General features: G+C 40.8%; 1 protein-coding gene across 1 annotated transcript; it reads right to left on the bottom strand.

Annotated features, from left to right (window-relative positions):
• Positions 1–1,413: 1,413 nt before the first annotated feature.
• On the bottom strand, positions 1,414–8,722 carry LOC109475718 (polycystic kidney disease protein 1-like 3; the record flags this gene model as incomplete). Its single annotated transcript, XM_019776482.1, has 8 exons — positions 8,521–8,722; positions 7,406–7,533; positions 5,524–5,742; positions 4,537–4,644; positions 3,752–3,930; positions 2,866–2,931; positions 2,342–2,449; positions 1,414–1,627 (listed from the first exon to the last, which is right to left on the bottom strand). Coding segments are annotated over exons 1-8 (1,224 nt in total), but the record flags the coding sequence as incomplete, so codon positions are not given.
• Positions 8,723–22,963: the final 14,241 nt, after the last annotated feature.

Raw genomic sequence — 22,963 nt, forward strand, 5'->3', positions numbered from 1 at the left:
CAACACGTTTATATCGATATATGTATACACACGCATACATACACATACATACACACACCAGTGAAGACTTGTGCTTCTGCTGCTGCTTCTTCTGCTGATACGCCATGGCTTTTTTTGTCTCGATCTTCCCTCGCTGTCGACGGATTTGTACGAAAGGTTTGCTCCGCAAGTGGCACTGGTTTCTCGCCGGTTTCTGTTGCCACTTTATACAATTTCTGACCGACTCCCACAGACCGTCCACCAATCGCCGTGAAGTACGTCACCTACTTCACATGCAGACCAATCGACTACTCCGGATCCTCAGAGCAAGTCACCAACGCTTGCCATGCGGCCAAACAGCTACTACAGACGTTGACTTTAACCACGCCCCCACTTCATGATGCAATCCTGACGGTCCCGCTGTCCTGTTGAATAGCTTACTGTCAAAGTAACAATGGCGGTAGGCGTGGTATCATCCTTCAAAAATCGTTGCCTTGACGACAGGTTTCCCAGGTTACCGGGGTCAAAAGTGCACACTGACCTTTATCTGACCCGCAATTTAGCTCATTAGCTAAAATTTGCATACATTCGCCTACATTTGCATACATCTGCATATCCTTTGCATAATGACGGTGACCTCTGACCCGCACCGCCTCGCACCGCCTGCACCGCCTGAATAAATAATAGCAGCGTGCTGACTATATACTACTTACGAAAATTCTGTTTGTAATGTATAAGCGCTTTATGTCGACGTACAATGGGTGTGAAATACATGCTTTCGCCCATCGTGTGCCACCGGCTCGGTGGTAATTGGCTACTTTACAAGTGAAAGAACCGCGTCCGTGGGCCTTGATAAATTATTCAAATTATTCAGCAGCCCTCTGATTGGTCTCCGCTAGAAATTTACTGGATGTCATTCAGTGACGAGCCCCCCCCCCCCTAATTTCCTGTCTGCTCTTCAGTTATAGCGCATCATGAGAGCTGGGAGTCAGAACGTATAAGCACAATAAAGTTGACTTCAAGTTGAAGTCGTACAATACTCAAATATCGAAAAACAGGTTGGCCCAGTTCATCCTCACTTCGAGACAATTGAAATTTATTTCTGGGACAGAGCTGAGCCTGTCATTGATTCACTGTAATGTTTTATTTATTTATTGCAAAACCTATCTATTTTGTATTTAAAATCAAAATAATTGAAATAAATATAAACAAATTAAATTCATTCATTTGTACTTTCCCATTACTTATTCATTGTCATTTATATTTGATTTGACCACATTTGAATGATGTAAGATCATGATGGTGGAAAATATCAAACAAGCCATTATGCCCCTTTCCCCCACCCTCCACGTTTACTTTCAAGTCCATTGTATCATGTTTTGTAAACCTTTCTTTTATAACTTATGTGCAAATAAATCAAATCACATTCCATACCTGTGGAAGGGAAATGGGTGGGTCCATCTCTATGCCACCTATCCTGATGGGCTCAGGCGGGTCGAATTCGTCCCCGCGGCCGAAGAACATGATGTTGGTGACCATGGTGCTGTAGAGCAGCGTCAGGCAGCAGGACAGCCGCTGGACTCGGGTGAAGGGACTCCGGGCCGGCCGGCCTGCCACGGAGAACCACAGGTGACCATCACTCATGTCCCTATGTGGCAATAACACAAAAAAATATTAAAGAATTAGTTGATTTGTTAGATATTCATTTGATGAATGGAAAACCTGTAACAACAGTAGTAGGCTCTCTCTAACTGCGTGGTTGGTGCCAAAATACAAGCATTTAGCGCATGAACCGCCAGTGTTTCTTGAACGCAACAAGTTACTTTTAGACATCCACGCGAGTAACACTTATTCTGCAGTTGTCTCTTTATTTCCTCTGGACGTTGTTTCTGAGATCGGCAACACTTCTTGTGGCAGAACATCGACAACAAGGACGAAACATTTCGGCTAAAATAATGCCGCAACAAGTTACTACACAAAGAAAAAAAACTATTTTATTGCTCAACTCAAAACTCACTTTATTATTAACGTACCCTGATCGATTTTATAATGTTGTGGTTACTTTATTTTTAGCGCACCCTGATCGATCTTATAACGTTGCGGTTCTAAGAATACCACCAATATTAACGTTGCCGTTTGGACGTCGAGCGGACACTAACGTCGCCGTTCCAACGTTGGACGTCGAGCGGACACTAACGTCGCCGTTCCAACGTTGGACGTCGAGCGGACACTAACGTCGCCGTTCTAACGTACTTCATACATATTTCGTTTCATTTCGTCCCATTTCGTTCCATTTCGTTCCATTTCGCACTTTCTGTACACCGGTTGATTCATTACAAGTTATAACACGGAAAAAGTCTACCTTGAACTTTTGGCCAGGAACAAGTTGCGGAATTTCTTCATCTCGTCTGGATCAGCTTCAATAAGGACTCGACTGATCTGACCGTCATCTCTGTCTAGAGCAAACCATCTTTGGGAGGAAAATATTAAATTTTTGTAACATTTGTACAGCAAAATTCATTTTTACCATTTGTAAAACAAACTGCAAACCCTGTTTATATATTCTTGCTCAAACGCATTAATTGTGTAAGGTGAGCAGTCCCTCCAGTTGTCTTACTACATAATATAACCTAAAATCAGAGGGAATCTGCTACATCACCAGTTACCATGCATATGGTGACAGCCGGCTGGTCCAGATCACTTGTTTTGAACGAAAAAGTACGAAGAAGAAGAAACAAAGCAAAAAACACAGTGTTAACTTTCCAATTTAAGGTAAACATAATTAGTGTTAACACCTCGTCTTAAAGTTAGGGCTGGTGCACTGGTATTTCAAGGACTATCCATTGCAGCAGTGAAATATACATGTAGTACCGTAGGTTGTCTTACCTGTTGCAAATGAAGAAGTTCGGTGTGTTGTCTCCCCGGTTTGTCACTACAATCTGGCTCAAGAACCTGCAAACAATGTGAAGAAAAAAAAGACGGACAAAAGTTAGGCAGGACCTAGCTGTATGTCATACCGGTATCCAACATCAAGAGACAATAATAAATGAAACCTAATAGTTTGCATTAGAGATAAGATTTAGTATTAATAAGTTCCCCTCTAATATATGGACAACCATAGACAGTACAATTACCTTTGGTCATAGGAACCTATGGTTAAATACGCAAGTCCCCAAGTACTTTTAAATTGTCACATTTCAATCTCAAAAATTCTTCCGCAAAATAGACGAAAGGGTCTATTTCCCAAACACAGAAATAATAATAATATTTAAAAACAAGGGGTTGACCAGCTCAACTCTTACAACAGCTGACAACAGTAAACAAAACCTACTTTTGACCTATTTTTTCATGTATCCATCCGCCCTGGGTAGGCCAAACCTCATCACTCAAGTCTGTCATTATGTCCAAAAACCAAAAGTCCGAAAATGTTCACGAGATATTAACTAGGGACTACAAATGTTCTCATTTTGGGGCCTCTACTGCGAACCCAATTGTGACGTCTGCCCTGAAGCGTTTGCTACAAAATTTATGCACTCTTGGTTGTGATGAAGAGAGATTGTTAACCAGTACGCACCTTGTCCTTTAGCCTATGTTTGTATAATTGATTTTGATGAATTAGTAATAGTACCTTGTCTGTTAGGGTATAGAATTGTGATGGACATAAGATTTGTATCATGCCCTAATTCAGCCAGATAAGGCTGCAACGGTATGTCTGAGCACCTGTTGCAAATAAACCAGTCATCTATCTATCTATCTATCTATCTATTCTCACCATCCCGGACTGTACCCTCCGTTGTTGTGCCACACACGGACGAAGCGTAAGGCCCCCAGCGGCTGAGACGTCGACACGAGGAAGGAATCCACGCTGCCCCTCTCAAACAGGATCCTCTTCTCATCACTGAGCCTGAAGGGACAGCTTTCGTGGTCTTGGCTGTACAGGACAATAGTTACCTGGGGAAAACATGTGAAATTTGACACAACTTAGGGAGAACTTGAAAGGCCGACATTTGTTTTGGAGCAAATGTAGTGGATGGCTTCACCACATTTTACGACATGGCAGGGAAAGAAGGAGAAACACAAGGGAAAACAATTCTTTACATTGATATCATTATATTATGAAGTGACAACAGTTGGATAGCTACCCCCTACATTAGTGGTTAGGATTTTTAATTGCACAATGCAAACTGTTGATTTTCAAGATAAAAAGAAGCGTTTATGTCCCGCATTCCAATGCTGGAGCAGGAAAGCTTGACATACATGTACATGTACCCAAACACTTGAGTTTATACCATCAATATGGCATGGCTTTGTACAGGAGTTACAGTGCTGACGCCAGCACTGGACGTCCAGTGCTGACGCCGTTTTGTCTATTGAATCAGCACTGGAACACCAGTGCGGAAGGCATGGCTTTCGTAGACTTGCCACCAAATGTCTTACTGAGTGCCGACTCTGGTGTTCTGGATGTCGGTTATCTTGAGGAATGAATCCACTGTACCTTATGAAACTGAAGCGTGTGCATTATGAATTATGCAGAACAAACCAAGCCTACAGTCCTACCTCTGCAGTTGTCCCAGCGTTTCCCTTGAAGCCAGTGTACACAGTTATGAGGTACTGACAGTCCTGTCTGGGGTTGAGTCTGTGACCAGGCAGAATCCCAATCCCAGCCTAGAACAGATTAATTACCACATTTTGTTTGTATTTTCTTACATTCTTTTAAACAGCTTTATTCAGAGTACAGAATTCACAGAAACAAATAATATACAAAATAAACAAAACTAAATAAAAGTAAGTAACATCAGAAATCATCCAAAAAAGCGTAAATGTATACTCTCTCTCTATATATATATTGTCATTAAAAGGATTACTGGGGAATATTCATCATCGTTAGGCATAGTCCCCCTGAAAATCTGGAAAATCGAACCTTCTGAAATGGCATTTCCTGCCTTTTTCAGAGTTTTTTTTTTAAATTTGACATAACTTTTTATTCAAGGACAAAGTGAACAGTTTTCTTAGATTACAACATCGCTGGTGATACGAATCAGTTTAAAGAATGTTTTAACGAAAAATCTTAGACCTTCCGATAAAATCAGACCTTTCAGCCGTTCTTCCAAACCTACAGACCCCCAACCCCCCCGCCCCGGCTAAGAACATTGTTATAGTTATAAGTTATAGTGGGGCAGATAACTGAAATAATCTTTCAAACTGTGATACAAGCACCAAACTTGGTACAAATACTCATGAGACATTATTTGCGTCACTTGTTCCTTACTTTAACAGCTTTCTACCACATAAAAATCATGACTGCAACATGTTTAGAACAGGAGATACAAAGCCCGGAAGGTCGGCTGCAGTACCAAAAAGCGCCGCTAGGGGGCGCCAAAAGTGAAATCAAGTGGCCCGCGTACTTTTTCAAAAGAGTAATGTCTCATGAGTATTTGTACCAAGTTTGGTGCTTGTATCACAATTTGAAAGATTCCTCCAAAATTTGATGTTATCTGCTCCACTATTATGAGTTGATCCATCAGGACCTAATACGGATTATACCTTCACTACATCCCTCCTGTCAGACTTCCTGGCCCAAACAATGCCCACAAGGTAGGCTCCAAACACAGTCAGGACCAGGAACAGTCCTGCTGGGTTCTCCAGAACGTTGGCTGACAGAGCCTCTGCGATGTTGAGAGGGTTCGGCGCGACAAAGCCGCTAAACTTGGTCAGGTGGTAGCAGCGGCAGTGGATGTGGCTGCTGTTAGACATCAGACCAACCTACAATAGTTGGTATGTTAAAGATAAAAGGGTTGCTTAATATCAAGAAAAAAGCATCAGTAACTTGTACGCTGGTATCTCTTAGACCAGGTTGATTTGATTTTATGGAGTGAATATATGTCGTTGACGAATGTTGAAAAAAAAAGGACTGGAAAACGATCTAATGTCACAGAATGCCTGCCGAAATCAATTAAGGAAAAAAAGATAATGTGAAGAAATGAAAATGAAGAGTCTGTTATTATTCGCCTTGCCATACTCTTCGTGTTTAGTAATTTGTTTAACCTTTCTGATCACATAGATTTCATAATGAAGTAAACTTTTTAGGGGGCCAAACCTTTTTTATCCGCAAGCTCGCATTAGTTTTGGGGATTCCATCCACATAATTAAATCAACATGGAATTATCAAAATACATACTGTACAGTAAAACATCTGACAATTCTGTCTCTAGAACATACATGTAGATGGTAACACGGTGAGACTTTACAGTGAGATAGGTGGCCAATGGCTTAAGTAATCTGAGAGGCCATCAAAAACTGACAATAATGACCAAGTGGTCTTTTATGCGGAGGTGTTACCACCTCTGCATTAAAAAAAAAACAGGTAGTTGGCTGCAACGTAAACTTTCTATGAAATGCCATAACCATTATAGATGACTCTTCATTTTCTTGATGACTGATGTGGTTGAAAGCAGAAAACGGAATTGCCTCAAGTTACCTCACAGTAAGAAGGTAATATACTTTCAACAGTATTGTAATGTCTATCCTACATGTGGCTATCATAGTGAAACGACTGAACACTACTTTCTACACTGGAAACTTTATTCTAGTCGAAGAAGTACTCTGTTATCATCTGTTTCCAACGTTGTAGAGCTACAGCATCTAAATGACAGTTCTTTATGTTCTTTACTGCATGCTACGACGGTCCACATCACTTTCACTTTTGCAACTCTGTAACGTAGCTCAAAAACTTCATTTACTGTACGGGTAGATTCTCGTAATTGTTAGATCACCAACTCGTCTTGTTTCTACTCATTTTTCTTTTACCCATTTTGTAATATTGTATGTATTTTGTCATTGCGTTTAACTCTCGTTTTATGTTTTTGAGTAGAAATTGTCACTTAAGCAATTTGTGCTTTTAGCCTAATACTCAATAAATATATGAATGAATTAATGAATTAATTAATTAATTAATTAATTAAACTTTATTTTCGTGTCGTGTGCTTTCCCGCGCCCAGCCCTTGTGGGCTTATACGACACCGTTTGAGTAAAACACATATACAAAAGAGAATCAAAGGTACAGATAACAGAATCCAAACAAAATATGAACACAAATAATATAATATACAATAATGGGGAACAAAGTGAACTCATAACAGATCACAAATGCAAATGAACAAATCTGTACATAATGAACTAAGATCTCAAAAAATATATACAAGTACATAAGATCAAAATACAAGAGAAAACAAACGTGCAAAAAGTGGTGTGTTATGAATACAGGTGTTTTCTTCTTTTCCCCCTACGCTCGATAAATGAAAGTTGCTACGTCAGATACACCCTCGTTAAAGAGCCATATATATAATTCTATTTTCATCTCTTTCCCATATGATGTCAGGTGATTTTGTATAAATTTTACGAAAAAAATTTGTGAACAAATAAATACCTCACAGCCATCACTTTGCCACAAGTGGAGTTCTTCGTCAAAATAAACGCAGGATGTTTCAAAGACATACAGGGTGAAGTTCACAACGTCTCCCCTCCACAGGTCCTGCTCAGAGCCGAGCTGTACACCTGATAAAAATAAAGGAAAGTCCAAGTTAAATGTTTATAAATTATCTGTATCACACTTATTGTTTACAGTTACTACATAAAAATGGCTGTTATTTTTGTTATTTATTGTAACAACCACAAAGACAAGGACTTCCTTCATCCGTTGATGCCAAAATATGAGCATGATTCAGAACCTGAATGGAATTTATTAGAATAAACAAAAGACATAAGATTACCAATTTGATAAACTAAACCAGCCATCTGTTGCTATATAATAAACTGAATTGAGAGTAATCTACCTTACAAAGAGTTAGTAGTGTGAGATGAGAAATAAAATGCGCTTTAAAAGTTGCCACGGTCAAATTTGAGCATGCCAAAATATGAGCATGATTTAGAATCTGAATGGAATTTATTAGAATAAACGAAAGACATAAGATTACCGATTTGTTAAACTAAACCAGCCATCTTTTGCTATATAATAAAATGAATTGAGAGTAATCTATCGTACAAGAAGTTAGTAGTGTGGGATGAGAAATTCAACGCGCTATAAAAGTCAATCAGTTGGTCAAATTTCCAACGTTTTACATGCCCGACTGTGTGTCTACTTGGCGTTTAGGCCACACCGTGTAAATTTTATGGATGACGTCCGCGCGCGCATTGATTTTGGCCTGTTCCTAGAAAAAAAACAAGAAATTCCGCTTCCTGTAATTATGACCAAAGAGTCACGACAGTGCCGCAAATCGTCAGATTGTGAAACCCGTAAAGCCGAAAGCCTGTGTCTGGTTAAAAAAAATAAAAAAAAATGGCACTGAAAAAAATCCTGTCAATAGTTCCAAAACAGTGCCGTTTTTGGAACTATTAACAGACAGGACGGTCCTGTCAGCAGTGCAATATTTCTTATCTAGGCATCTTGTTTTTTAGGGTCCTTCTTGTTTTTTTCGCCCTCTCGCATTAGATTTAGGGTCTCCAAAGGACGTCATCCATAAAATTTATTTGGTGTGGCCTTACCAATGAAGTAGTCTTTCATAGTGTCCACATCCTCAGTAGTGATGTTAATTTCCTCTGGTGAGAGTAGCCAATGATAGGGGTTTGACGTCAGGTTTGTTCCATTTGTCCATGGAATGGAAACTATCTGCTCATCAGGAACAGGCAGCGTCGCAGTCCAGTCGTATTCGTCTGGTGTTGGTGGCGCCTCCTTGCGGAGTAACATGGTAACGTCAGGTGGGAAGAGGGTATTGTTGAAGTCCAGGTCCAGGCTTGGGAAGTCCAGCTCTATGCTTAATGCAGAGTGATTTTTCCTCACGAAGAACTGAAAAATCTGAGACAAAATATTGTAAATTAAAGCTAGCAGAATGTTTTGAAATTTCTTTTATATTTAAGTGTAATGAAAGTTCTAAATGCTGGAAAGTATCATGCCCTAATTCAAAGCATACATGTACATTGCCTCGTGGTTAATAAGCAGCCAGTTGTTCTGGGTTCCAATGTCATATTCCTGAAAAAGCTCAATGTTTATTACACATTCCTGTCCCGAAGGGCTAAATGCGACCAAATGTCGTCTACATTGTACATAAAAGAACTCTACATCGCCAACATAAAGCCATGCTAGTGTATAGGGCCTTGGACAATTCTTTACCACCACATATGCGAGGGGTGTTCATCCGGTATACAGATGAAGCCTCCAGATCCACCAGACAGAGCGCATCGGACAACCTCATCATACCGAGGCCCCAACTGGAAGTGTACAGGCGGTCACTGAGGTACTCGGGGGCGACTGTGTGGAACTCCTTGCCACCACATGTACGAGCAGCCCAGTCATTGGGAACATTTAGAAGTATGATAAGGAACTTGGACTGATAACGTACTGATGATTTACTCTTTAATTTTGTATTATACTTTGATTTGCATTCTGTTTTGATTTTGTATTATATTTTGGTTTGATTTGTAATCCGTGACCCCGCCCTCACCCTCGACCTTGTTGAAAAGCGGTCATATGTATGTACCGAAAAAACTTTCGAGTTTAAATAAAGGCTTACTACTACTACTACTACTACAGTACTACTAAAACACTAACACTAAAATCACAACAAAAACTTGAAAACTACACATAACGCTGTGCAACATGATTTTAAATCTACATGTATATCTATAATAGCTTCTTTCTTTTCCCCCATAGTATACAACCTCCTACAGACTGTGGGACTGCTTTAAACCTAAACCTACCGCCATGTTCCCACGTGGTTCAGATGCTTCAAACACATACATCAGTTCTGCAAGACTGTTGTTCTTAGATCTTCTGGTCAGAATGTCGACGGGATCGGTTAGACCGGAGACCGGAAGAGTCCGGTTCCCACACTTCACCCCTAGACCTGTGACGTCTGCGCCGATCTCACGGGAGTTGTTGGAGTACTCGTAAGGGTTAACGTTCGACTCCAGAAACTGAGAAAAAAAGTGTAACAGAACAAGGCTTTGAATTAGCATGAAAGTTCATCCGTGTTGGTTCGTGCGAGTCATTATGAAACTTCCAACTTTAACTTTCAACACTAATGGTCGATGTTCAGGAGAACTTGCACCTCTTGTTCCGCCGCTCAAAACCTTTCAGCGTGCCACTAGGTTCTCTTCCAGCTCTCATCAATACACCGTTAACATACCTGTCTCCAAGTCATTTTACAACAACAGCTTCTTTCCCCGGACTGCAAAATTATAGAACTCTCTTCCAAACAGCTGCTTTCCGTCCGATTACAATCCACAACGCTTCAAAACAAAGGTCTACCGCCATCTCCTGACACCGCCATCTCCTGACATAACTACATTATACTCACTTAAGTACCTCTAGCTCTATGCCTAGAAGTGGCCAAAAATAATTGGCCTTGCATTGAGCGACACCGTTAAAAAAAAAACTACATGGGCCCGTTTACACTTGGAACGTGACTTCAGAGACACATGACTGTAGTAGGGGGTCATAAGTTCCAGGTAACTTCTAAGAGTAGACTGGTCCATTCCCTGAACAAGGTTGATGGAGTCAACCGAGCATTTGGGGTAAGTCCCAATACTTTGCTAGTTAGTGCTGGAAGTTAAAGCTTAGTCTTTATTTCATAAAGACTTTAAATTGATACTGCAGTATCTGATACAATCTGGTAATTATCTTGCCTCTATCTACCTTGAGTGACATTTTTATTTGGGGTGGAAAACAATTATTTGTTGTCATTAATCAATAACACAATGTTAAGAAGTTGACTTGCCTTGTAGTTCTAAGTTTTTTCAATTGTTTCTCTAATTGTAGTATGTGATTTGATTACTTTTTGTCTTGTCTTGTCATTTTATTGGTATGGCGGCTTTGAAAAGGTGTTTCATGTCAGAAACACCTGTTTCGCCATGCCATCAACATTGCATATTGTACGTGGTAAAACTTAATAAATAAATAAATAATAATAAATAAAGCAGCACAGTGACCTTGTAATACCCATACTGAAAGTACAGCTTACTTGGGATGGTGCATACAAGCTTGATTAAATAAAACTTTACTTCATTACCTATTGTTGAAACCAAAGTATGTCTTTCTGAAAGTGTCTTTCGTTTCTATTATGAATATAAATTATTACCTGGATTCCAACAACGTCACTATCGTTGCAAGAATCCCCCAACAGGTCAGGAAAGGAAGGAACCCTGACCAGTGAGTCACTGTCACCGCTCACATGGTACACTCTTCCCGAGAGCCTCGTCCGATTTTCACGTTTGATTCTGATGTGGACCTGAGCATAGAATGGATTTTGATAAAAGATAGAAGAGACATCTGAATAGGGATGCAAGTTAAAAACAAATTAACACATTTTCTGGTCTGAAATTCTTAATTTCTTAAACGTCAAGAGTTCATTCATGCAACAATAATACTATGTTATGTTAATTAATTAATATAAAACAATATTGGCAGAATAGTGTGTTTTGTCCTCTATTGTCTCTATTTGCTAAAATAATTTTTCTCACCAGGCTTCAAAATCAAATAATTGAACTAGGTTTAAAATTGCAAAAAAAAAGAAAGAGACAAGACTGTACCTTGGACATGGAGTGGTCTGCAAAGATTTCTGGATCTGAGAATTCTGGCATCAGCCTGTTTAGATAAATGTCGTCCAGAATGTCCAAGGCTTGGAAAGCTATCGTCGTAGCTTCTTGACACTAGGGATTGGAACACGTGGATACATTTCAATTTTTGTATGTTTTTAGGCAGCTAATCATGTATTTTATGCTCATGTTGACTGCACTACTGTATGCAAAAGAGCTCGAGTTTTTTCAACAGAGATTGAGACAAAAATATCGATGTTTGTGTGTGGTAGCTAATAGTCTATACTCGACATGTTAACGGCACCATATATGGTAAATTTTTTGGAATGCTACAAAGCTTTTTAACACTTGGGGTGGGCGTATATGGAATCGTAAGTATTTTGCTTGTGTGGAAGCATCATGCCATGTGTATCTCTTTTCTTGGCTGTGTTATTAAAGTTTCCACTTGGCAATGTGCAATGTGCAATATGTAACCAAATGCATATGGATGTTATGTAATTAGATGTGAATGAATGGATAAATGAATAACATGTTCTTTTAATAATAAAATGACACAATGAGATACAGAAGAGCGGGAGAGGTTAGTCATTCAGTAGCTTAACAAGTAACGGTAACGTGCTGTTTCTACACCTAGACATCCTGAACCTGAATGATATTTGAGATATTTTTTTTAGACCTCAGCGCTCTACCGTGCATATCCTCACGTCTGGGAGGTAGCCAGCGAGCGTAAGAAGGTGATATTGCTACTGAAAATGCGAATTTTCTACATAGCCCAATGCGTCTCTGGTACAGTGTGGTCAGAGATAGCTGGCTTAGGCTATGTTGATTTCAACCATACTGTAAATCGTACTAAACAGTTGAAAAATGAGCATATATACCGTAAGTTGCAAAAAAGGAAAACAATACCAATGTCGTAGAATGCCAAAATCAAACCAAAAAAGACAAAAATGTTTAAAAAATGAATTTGTAGAGTAGGCAATACCATACGTTTGTTCAACCTTCATGAACACGTGGATTTTTGCCAAACCCCATTTTATTCGCACGCTCGCATCAGTTTTGGTGTTCACAGAGGAGGTCATCCATATTACCAACATGGCCTTTTAAAACGCTAAATTCTCGTATGCACACCTTGTATGGATGACAAGGAAAGGACAATTTGCTTACGTAGGCAAGGTCTGTAGTGAAGGGTTTCTCCGATTTCCCTTTTTCAGCCAACACAGATGAAGCTGCCAGCACGTTCACAGTTCCTGTACAAAAGGAAAGGAGCATCAGACATATTTCTTACTACTTATCCACGACTGTGCTTACGGTTTCATGGAATCATCCACATATATCTATCATGGTTTTTTTTTTGTTAAAGCTTTATGCTTACACCATTGCATGTCTCCTGTATGTCTATTGTACTGGTTTAATTTAAATATCTTCTTCTATGTCTATTTTAAAACTAAGTAATAACTGTTGAAACTCGAAAAGCCCAACCTATCAATTTTACCATGGTAACAGATACAGCATTGGTTCAGATCATTGTCATTGAGGTTACTGTTTTAAGAAGAAGAAGAAACGTAGCAAAAACAATATGTTTTCCTTCGGTAAACACAATGAAAGACACAACAGAAACTTTCTGAGTGAACAACACTGACCAGAGAACATGAACGCTGCTAGCTTGTTGACCACCTCCACTGGTGTATCAGTGGTGTTTCCTGCAAGCTCCCTCGTTCTCTCGAATGCTGCTTGTAAAGAAGCAGCGGCCAGTACCTACATGTAAAGCCTTGACGTTAGTGTCTTCAATACTGTTGTCTATTTCTGTACAATACTGGACAATGACTCTCTTGGGGTGTAGCGTCCAGGGGGTCAATGCCCTGGCGTGACCGGTGATGGTGGTGCTAGACCAAAAAAATGTGAGGCAAAAATATGTCAAAATGTGTGGTGCAGTACCTACAACATCAAAAAGAAAAACTGATGTTGTGACATGTACCACGTAGACGTCCAGGGTTTAATGTAGCAAATGAGTGGCACTGGGGTCGCCATTGTACTTGGTCAACCAAGCTTTGAACAGATCAGTTGATGTTGCGCTAACTAGATTACCTGGCAGGGTGCCCACCTCTTGTATAGATCGTGGAATATTTCTACCCTTGTAAGGTTTAGCAGGAAAGTGTGTAAAAAGGATGTGGTGTCCCCTTGTGTTTTTGTTGTTTGTTGAGTACGGCGTGTATTGGTATAGCGATGAGGTTGTCGATTGTCTTATAGATTTATGTTAAACGTTTAAATTGTCTGCGTTGTTGTAATGTTGGCCATCCTAGGACCTGTTGTAGTGCGGTTTTGCTGACTGTGTATTGCTACTAGTGTAAGGAGATTTTCTTTTAAAATGCCAGAATCTCAGGATCACTCAATGACCTATTATTTGGCTACCTTATACTAGTATTTGTGATGGATAAAAATGTATAGAGCCATATATATATATAGCCATGAAATGGGCCATGATTTTCTATGTCCAATATTTGGCCACTACTGTAGAGCCAAATATTCACAATACATACTGTGATTCACTTTGTGTTCACGGTAGCAAAAGTTCACAGTCTGAGAAAAATGGAGGTCTTAACAGAGCTATATGTTCAAGGTTGTGGCAGGTGCGGAAAAAGAAAGTAAAAAAAAAACAACTTGTTAACGGTACTGTAATGTTCACGGTAAAGAAAATACCGCAAAAAAACTGTAAAAGTATCGTTAAAAAAACAAGAATTATAATACATCCCAGAACAGTTTCAGTTTTAGTAACTGCAAGTTTTGTAATTTTACGTACATACCTGAGATTTTCCAGACACCATTTCGGGCACAACAGTGACTAGGAAAGTAGACAGTGCCACGCAGTTGATGCTCTCAACACCCTCCAGATCCACCATTGCTATTGTTTCAGTTATCTTATCCACAATCTGTACAGACAGTCAACAAATTACAGTTTAACTAGTTCTATCTACTAGTCATTATGCAAACAAATCATTTATTCTGCCTACTAGTCTTCTACTATTATTAAATTATATCCAAAATACATTCAAGTTGCTAAAAAGGCCAGTTACATTGTATATACCACATGTAGATGGATGCAACTATTTTCCGTAAATAATTTCATCAGGTTGGAAGATACTTAGGGTATAGAATTTTCCTCTTACACAACCAGTAAGTTTCTCACCTGCTTCTGACTGGAGTTCTGCAACTCGCCGCTATTTATCGCCAAAGTAGGTGGCGCTTTTGCGGCGAGAATGCAATCCCAAACGTGGCTGAGCTTGTATCCCCCCTTCGTCCCGGAAAACCTTACTGGTTGTGTAAGAAGAAAATTCTATACCCTAAGGATGCAACTATTATATCCAGAACCGCGTCTATCTAGATTTATACCTGAATGGGTAAGGGTTAGGGTTAGGCACAGCTCTGGAAAGTCTCAGTGTGTATAACAAAGTAGATTTGCTTCAGGTATGGTCCTGGGTACCCATGGACTGTCCAAACTTGCGTCTAAGCTTGGTTCTATCTATTGACTTCAGCACCAAGGACAGGACCATTCCACTGCATTGCATTGCGTAGGGAACGTTGAAGCTGTATGTCCCATGTGTACTAGACGACTTAAAAATAATTTCAAAATGTTTCCAGTGTATAATCGCTGCAACAATTTTCTTACTTCTTGATTATACGATAGTTATGAATAATCTACCTAACAAGTAAGATAGCTTTGAATTTTAATAAAGCTTATCGAACGTACTGAACATATAATACTATAACTGTTATGTATTATTTCAGACTTAATCCGTAAAAAAAAACATTCAAAACACATAATACCTCCAACACATCGTGTCCTGTGTAAGCTAAACCTCCGGCTGCAGATGAGGCGAGTATCGCTCCTTTGAAAGCGGTCTCTGAGTCTCCCAAAGCGAGTTGTGTAAAGAACAGGCCATCAGGATGGGCATAGAAGGCGTCAAGGTAACTTTGGAGCTGAGAAACTGTCGGTGGTCTAATCTGTAAGATACAGAGGACGTAACCAGAAGTTAACAAGAAATCAGAGATTTTAGACTTCCGAAAAGTGTTCTGGGTAGCCATGGTCGTCAAGTCCACATGCACAAACATGAATTTCAAGACTGATTTGGGAACTATGGAGGGGTCTGTAAAATCTTATTTCATAGGTATCACCCCACTTCCAGAAGGTAGGTGCCTGGTCACCTTCAGGTGCCCTCCTTGTCAATCAACTTTTATAAACACCTCCCACCCACTATAAAGCCAAAAGAGATTTTAAGGCAGCCAGACAAACTCATAATCTCAGCACACCCTAACGCAAAACATTCCAAGTAGTAGACGGTATCTAGCGGATTTTCGGTCAACACTGCACTTGTATGAGACTTATTCTGTTGTTGCAGCCAAATTCTCTAAGGGTACAATATATTGTCATAATATTGACTGAGTTCTATATTTACAATGTAATGGATATCATACGACGTCAATATCACATATAATTTGGTCCTTTCAGGGATGTTGTTGTTGTTTATCCGTCGTTCTCGACGATGACAAGGACATCACGTCAGCTTCTATCAGGGCATACATTGTGGTAGGCACACAAGAATGGGGTCCAGCATGCCGATATATTTTTGTTTAGCATAGTCGGCCATTTCAATTCTACGTAGAGCGAAGGCATACCGGTTTCTTTAATTCAACTAAGAGCATAATTGGCGCATTTTACGTAGAGCGCATTTGGCGCGGTTTTAACGTCTAAGTAATGTGTTGTAGCTACCCGAAATGTATTGTAAAACTTATTGGGGAGGCTTCCTGAATTCAGCGTAATACGTAGCCGTCTCTCAAAATTTAGCGTAGAGCGTTGTTGGGACCCCCCGGCAGGCCTTAACCCTTATCCTGCTGACATTCCTGGCACAATATTTTTCAATAATTTCATGTCTTAAATAGATCATAAACCCCTATTTTTTTTGCCCTGCAGTGACATAGCATACGTCTGCATTCGTTGCGTTTCGCTGCGGTGTGATGCGTTGCACGAGAAATACCCCCAAATCGTACCTATACAGGGTGCTATATAAATGATACTCTATGTGCCAAGCGACATATGTTGCGCTCAGCAGAACAAGGGTGAATGTGACGCATGCCCACCTCTATTGGTGTCAGCCCGATCTCAAAAAATCGTCCGTCCACCGAGTCAGCGCGTACAAACAACCGGATACTGCCGACAGCGAGGTCAAACAGACGTGTGTATCCAACCTGCAGACAGACATAGCAAATTTGTTAACACTGTCAACTTCTATATCAAACTAGAACTTAAATTCACTCCAACACAAGCTTTGCAGTCTTCTTTAGGGCTTAGTGACTCTTTAGATACATAGTACCTTTACCTTTTATAAGATCTGACAGGTACAGGGACAGTGACATTCCAGTCCTGTTTGTTTGTTTGTTTCGCATAACCGGTAAACCGCCTTTAGTCGTAACACACCAGTTTTGTACATGTGCGTACATTTACAAGCTGCGTAAGACCATACTGTAAGGTTTTTACTGTAAAGTGCGGTGGGATCTTTAACGTGCATGGGGTGGTGGCTCTCCCAAACACGGGACCTCCATTTAACGTCTTATCCGAGGTACGTCCCTAACCGAAGCTAGGTTCTCATTTGAGTAAAGTGAGGAGAGTCGTGTAAATTGCCTTTCCCAAGGGCACAAGATCACTGACATGGGCAGGGTTCGAACCCGCGACCTCTGGGGTGTGAGCCGAACGCGCTACCGACTGCGCCACACGACCCCACAAAAGTACCTGTCAAAAGTCCTGAACAGTGTTTGTAACTTATACCAAAATTGTAAAATACTATTGTGTAATCACCCGACTACTGTTAGTATATATTCTTATTATTCAGTTTGTAAATATTGCTGGCATTTTGTACAATTGTATATGTCCTGAAACTCCGTAAATTTCTACATTGTATTATTAGGCTGCAATGTTGTTTTTGTACGCATCTAAGCAAAGACCTCTAACTTGGTAGAACCATTCCCATTCCTAGAACTACCAATGAACGCTCATATGATAAACAATTCATTCATTCATTTCATTTCTAAATCCACTGCTCAGAACCTTTCAGCGTGCCACTAGGTTCTCTTCCAGTTCTCATCAATACACCGTCAACATACCCGTCTCCAAGTCATTTTACAACAACAGCTTCTTTCCCCGGACAGCAAAATTATGGAACTCTCTTCCAAACAGCTGCTTTCCGTCCGATTACAATCCACAACGCTTCAAAACAAAGGTCCACCGCCATCTCCTGACACAACTACATTATACTTACATAAGTACCTATGTAAGTACCTATAGCTCTATGCCTAGAAGTGGCCAAAAATAATTGGCCTTGCATTGAGCGACACCGTTAAAAAGAATCAAAGATGAATTACATAACTTTTACTTTATATGAAACTTTTATATAGCTATCACAATGTCCTCACCCAGACCCGTGATGAAGCCGTGAGGAAGATCCTGGTGTCCTCGTCCGGGCCGTCTCCGGGAAAAGTTGCCGTGGAAAGTTCCCCCGCCGGCGTCAGCTGGAACCGTATCGATAATTCCAACGGACCCAAGATATCAAGGAACTCTGCAATAAGAAACATGTTATGAAAACTAGAAAGGCAAAGAAACTGCATAATGGTCTGCTCTTTGCATATGGTCTGCTCTGTTAATTCCTACTCAAACACGTTCATGAATGGTGACAGGAGAGTCTTAATCCCCCTACAGACATGATATAACCCAACACCATATTGTAGTTACCATGGTGACAGACGTCTGGTTCAGGTTATTGACCTTATTTTTTTGGAGAAGAAGACGAAGAATAAACACAGCAAGGACAATATGTTTTCCTTCGGGGAAGGGAAATATAAAAATATCAGAAGGGTAAATTTTAGATACTTAGAAAATATCTTTGCACAATATTCTGAAGTCATTAAGAACTGTCTTGTATAGCTGTTGTACGACGACATCTTTACAAATGTTTGTGCGAAACATTGCTGAACATTTTCCTAATATTGCTGAACATTTTTGTGTAATTGATATATAGAACCTTATGTTAATATATCATTTCATGTTCTGACGTGTTATTTCAGGCTTAGGGTTTTAGTCGCGTCGCGTCAAGTTTATTGTGCAACAGTTACATAGGATACAATGTATGGCAATTCACACTTAGTAACAATAAACTATTTCTACAAGCGTACTAATGGACCTCGGACTGTATACAGGAATCTATTCTAAATACAGTCAAACAGACTCTCTGAAGAGGGTCGCCTCACAACATGACTTAGACATAAATGGTTTCCAAGTCGAGATGCTTTAATGTCATCTTCAGCTGCAGTTCTGTACAGAATAGATGTGGGGAGGGTGGCACATGGAACAATTGGCTGGTTTCTCCTAGCCTCTACCAGGCTCCGCGGATCGCTGGAAAAATAGTAGAAATTGGCCGAAATAAAGGGATAGTATACCAGAGAAGATCCAGCCGGCCATAGAAGCTCCAATTTGCGACCCACGGAGCCTGGTAGAGGCTAGGTTTCTCCATGATTTCTCATTAGTTACCATCAATAGTCAACGTGATCGAAAATGATGTGGTCACCATTGGCAGGTATTTGACCTTGAGCGGACCCAACTCAGACCAGTCGCGGTCGCGTTGGCCAGGTGGTCACCTTGGACAGGTTGCTTAATGCTTGTGTCCATGGGGAAAATTTTGGGACCGAGAAAAATTAGTCACTGTGGACAGGTGACGAGCTTGAAGAGGTAGGCCACCTAGGTTTCTGGCCTACCCCGCATATTCTCTTATAATTATTATTTGATTATGTAACTTTTTTATACGTGCAAATAATAAATAAACAATAAACAATAGAAACATTCTTGCAATTGAAGAGGGTTGTCTGAACATAATCTCACCAGGACACGTGACGCAGAACTGATCGATCAGAGATACTCCGTCCGCCGGTAGCAGGGTACACACACGGCCCGCGGACACGCCGTCACCACTAGGGGGCGCTGGCAGGGGGTTGACGTGAAAACGCCACTCCGCAACCCTGGACAGATCACCGCACTCAGCAGCGTGGTGGTCTGTTAGCCGTACGGTGTAGAATCCTGGAGCCTGGAAACAGACGGACAAAGATTGGTGCAAAAAAAGTACACTGAACGACTCGTGTGGTCAACTATAACAATAATAGAAATATATTTAAAAAAATGGACTTGAACATATTATGAAAGAAAAATATGGCTGAAATATAGCTATGAAAGCATTTATGACAATGTGGCAAAAGCTGTAGTTTGTTCGATCACTTCATTAGATTGTCTTGAAGAATCCCTTGTAGTATCAATCAGCCTAGAAACACATGAAGAAAGATAGGTGCACCAACAAGCACACTTTCGTATGGTCAACTATAACTACAGAGCAGACTGAACTGCATTAAGCGACGGTCACAACTCGCCGTACGTGCTTCTGCGTGCTGTCTACGTGCAAAAACGTGGGCAATCATACGGCATCCGTGCGTGGTGAGTACCACCTCCGTACGGAATCCTACGGATTTGGGAGCACGCAGACACGCCGTAGAACTTTAAGTGCATGTAATACTTTTTTCTACGTGCGGTCTGCGGATTTACCACCCGTGCGTGTGAGTACGTGCGACGCGCGTGCCCCGTACAGCCTACGAGCGTGCAACGTACGGACTCCGTGAGTTTAACTTCACTATTCTCACGTGCGATTGCTGTACGGACAGCGCACGAAGCACGTGCGTGCCACGCACGGTGCTTGCGTCATCCGTGCTTACTCCTCACTTCTCAGTTGACCTGCTCAATGACCACGCAGAACACACGTGCACCATACCAGGTGCTCCGCACGTGCAACGCACGTGCAACGCACATGCAACGCACATGCAACGTACCTGATCTCTACAGTATATAAAGACAACTTGACGGGCGACTGCCAACTCGTCTCCAAGATGCCCAGGAAGGCTCAGAAGAAGACTACCAAACAAGACCCAAAGAAACGGGCCGCGGAAGACACCAGGGCGGCTAGTGATGATGAAGTTAACATGAGGTGCACGCACTTACAACGTGCTAGTGAGTAAGGAAACCGTGCGTACGCCGCACGTGTAGGTACGGCCTGTACGCGGCAACATAGCAATCGCACAGAGATCGTGCGTTGTAGGCACGTACAACTCACTTACAACTTGCGCAACGTACGATGCACGCAACCGCTGACGGCCAGGCGTGTCGTGCAGACCACGTACGTACACATTGCGCAACCGTGCGAGTGACGTACTCCCTCGGCCGGCCACCCTACGTTTGCAGAAAAAAACGTAGCAGACGTAGCCACGACAAAAACGTACGGACAAAAAGCACGCACGGCGAGTTGTGACCGTCGCTTAACATACACAATCTGGGCTTAAACAAAATATTAAGTAAAACATATATGCAATAAGGCTATAAAAGCTATGGGTTGTTTAAAGTTAAACTTTTGGTCCAATACAAAAGCTCATTGGTCAAAGGCTCTAGGTGAAAAAACTTTTTGTGTTGTTTTAACTTTCAACATGTTAATACCAACACAGATTAACTTTCATGATAGTATAAAAGCTGTGGGTTGTTCACCTCTTTAGAATCTAGGGTTCTGGATTCGAATCCCTATCCTCACTTTGACTACAACTGGGTACCTAGGTAACTTTTATCCTTTTAAGGATGTTCGATTCATCTTGAATTTGGACGTCCCGTGTTAGATGGGACCTGTGCAACAAGCAGGTTTAAAAGCATAATACACTTATTGAAAACTGTTTTTACTGAACGTAATCTAGACTATGTTAACCTTGAGACATGAACTGTGACAATTCATATTCTCTTCATTTGAAAAGCAGTCACTGCCTATTTTTGTGACTTAGGCCATGTTGATTTGATTTTATGGATGACATCCCCCGGGAACCCGAAAACTGATACGCGCGTGCGAATAAAAAAAAGTTTAGCAAAAAAAAAGTTAAAAAGGTGCTTTCATTATGAAATCTGCGTGGTCATGAAGGTTAAAAAATGACACGGAGTATGGTTTGGTGAATAATCTACTCTTTAAATTCATTTCTCTTTACATTTTCGTCTTTTTTGTTTGATTTTGGCATTTTGCGACATTTTTTAATATTCTTTTTGCAACTTACGGTTTAAATTTGCTCATTTTGCAACTGTTTTGTACGATTTACAGTATGGTTGAAAACTTTTTTTTTTGGAAACGGCCGAAAATTCATGCGCGCGCGGATGTCATCCATATAATCAAATCAACATAGCCTTACACATGACCTTACCCAGAATGTCCCACCGAGAACTCGGAGACGGTCGGATGTCACACTGTCTATACCAGAGGTCCACTGCTGCCCTGGGAATTCCGCTGGGAATTCTACCAGAGAGAATTCGGCTGTTCCGAATATCACTGAATCCGTATACAGCAACAAGGGTTGGGCCGATATCGTATTCCACGGATCACAGTTTTCTTCGCAACTGAAAGGAAGAACATTCAGTTATTGTGAGCCCACTGGTTTAGGTCTTAGTGACTCATCTGGGTGGAGTGAGGATTGTCGTGTAAAATGCCTTTCCCAAGGGCACAACGTCGGGGCGCATGTTCAGACATGTCCCGGGTACGACTCGGAATCGAACCCGGGTCTCCTCGGTTCATAGTCGATTGCTCTAACCACTACACCACCCGACGCCACTACATATAACACAGAAGGGATAAAGAAAAACGAGTTGGTGACTCGGTGGTTGTTCCTGACAAGTTAAAGTCCTGTCCGTACCACATACTCCGGTTGAACATGGTTGAACACAGTGTGTATAAATGTTGAACACAGTGTGTATAAATGTTGAACACAGTGTGTATACATGTTGAACACAGTGTGTATAAATGTTGAACACAGTGTGTATAAATGTTGAACACAGTGTGTATACATGTTGAACACAGTGTGTATAAATGTTGAACACAATGTGTATAAATGTTGAACACAGTGTGTATAAATGTTGAACACAGTGTGTATAAATGTTGAACACAGTGTGTATAAATGTTGAACACAGTGTGTATAAATGTTGAACACAGTGTGTATAAATGTTAAACACAGTGTGTATAAATGTTGAACACAGTGTGTATAAATGTTGAACACAGTGTGTATAAATGTTGAACACAGTGTGTATACATGTTGAACACAGTGTGTATAAATGTTGAACACAGTGTGTATAAATGTTGAACACAGTGTGTATAAATGTCTGATTTTTCATTTGAAACCCTCTCAAAAACGCAGGAAATACCATTTTACAAGGTTCAATTGTCAAAATCGGACCCCGCGGGAACCTCGGGCCTTCGGCGCTCTCTGGTTAACCAGACACCAGGAGACCCCCCCC

This window comes from Branchiostoma belcheri, unplaced genomic scaffold (genome assembly GCF_001625305.1).
Source record: "Branchiostoma belcheri isolate BF01 breed outbred unplaced genomic scaffold, Haploidv18h27 scaffold346, whole genome shotgun sequence".
NCBI lineage: Eukaryota > Metazoa > Chordata > Leptocardii > Amphioxiformes > Branchiostomatidae > Branchiostoma > Branchiostoma belcheri.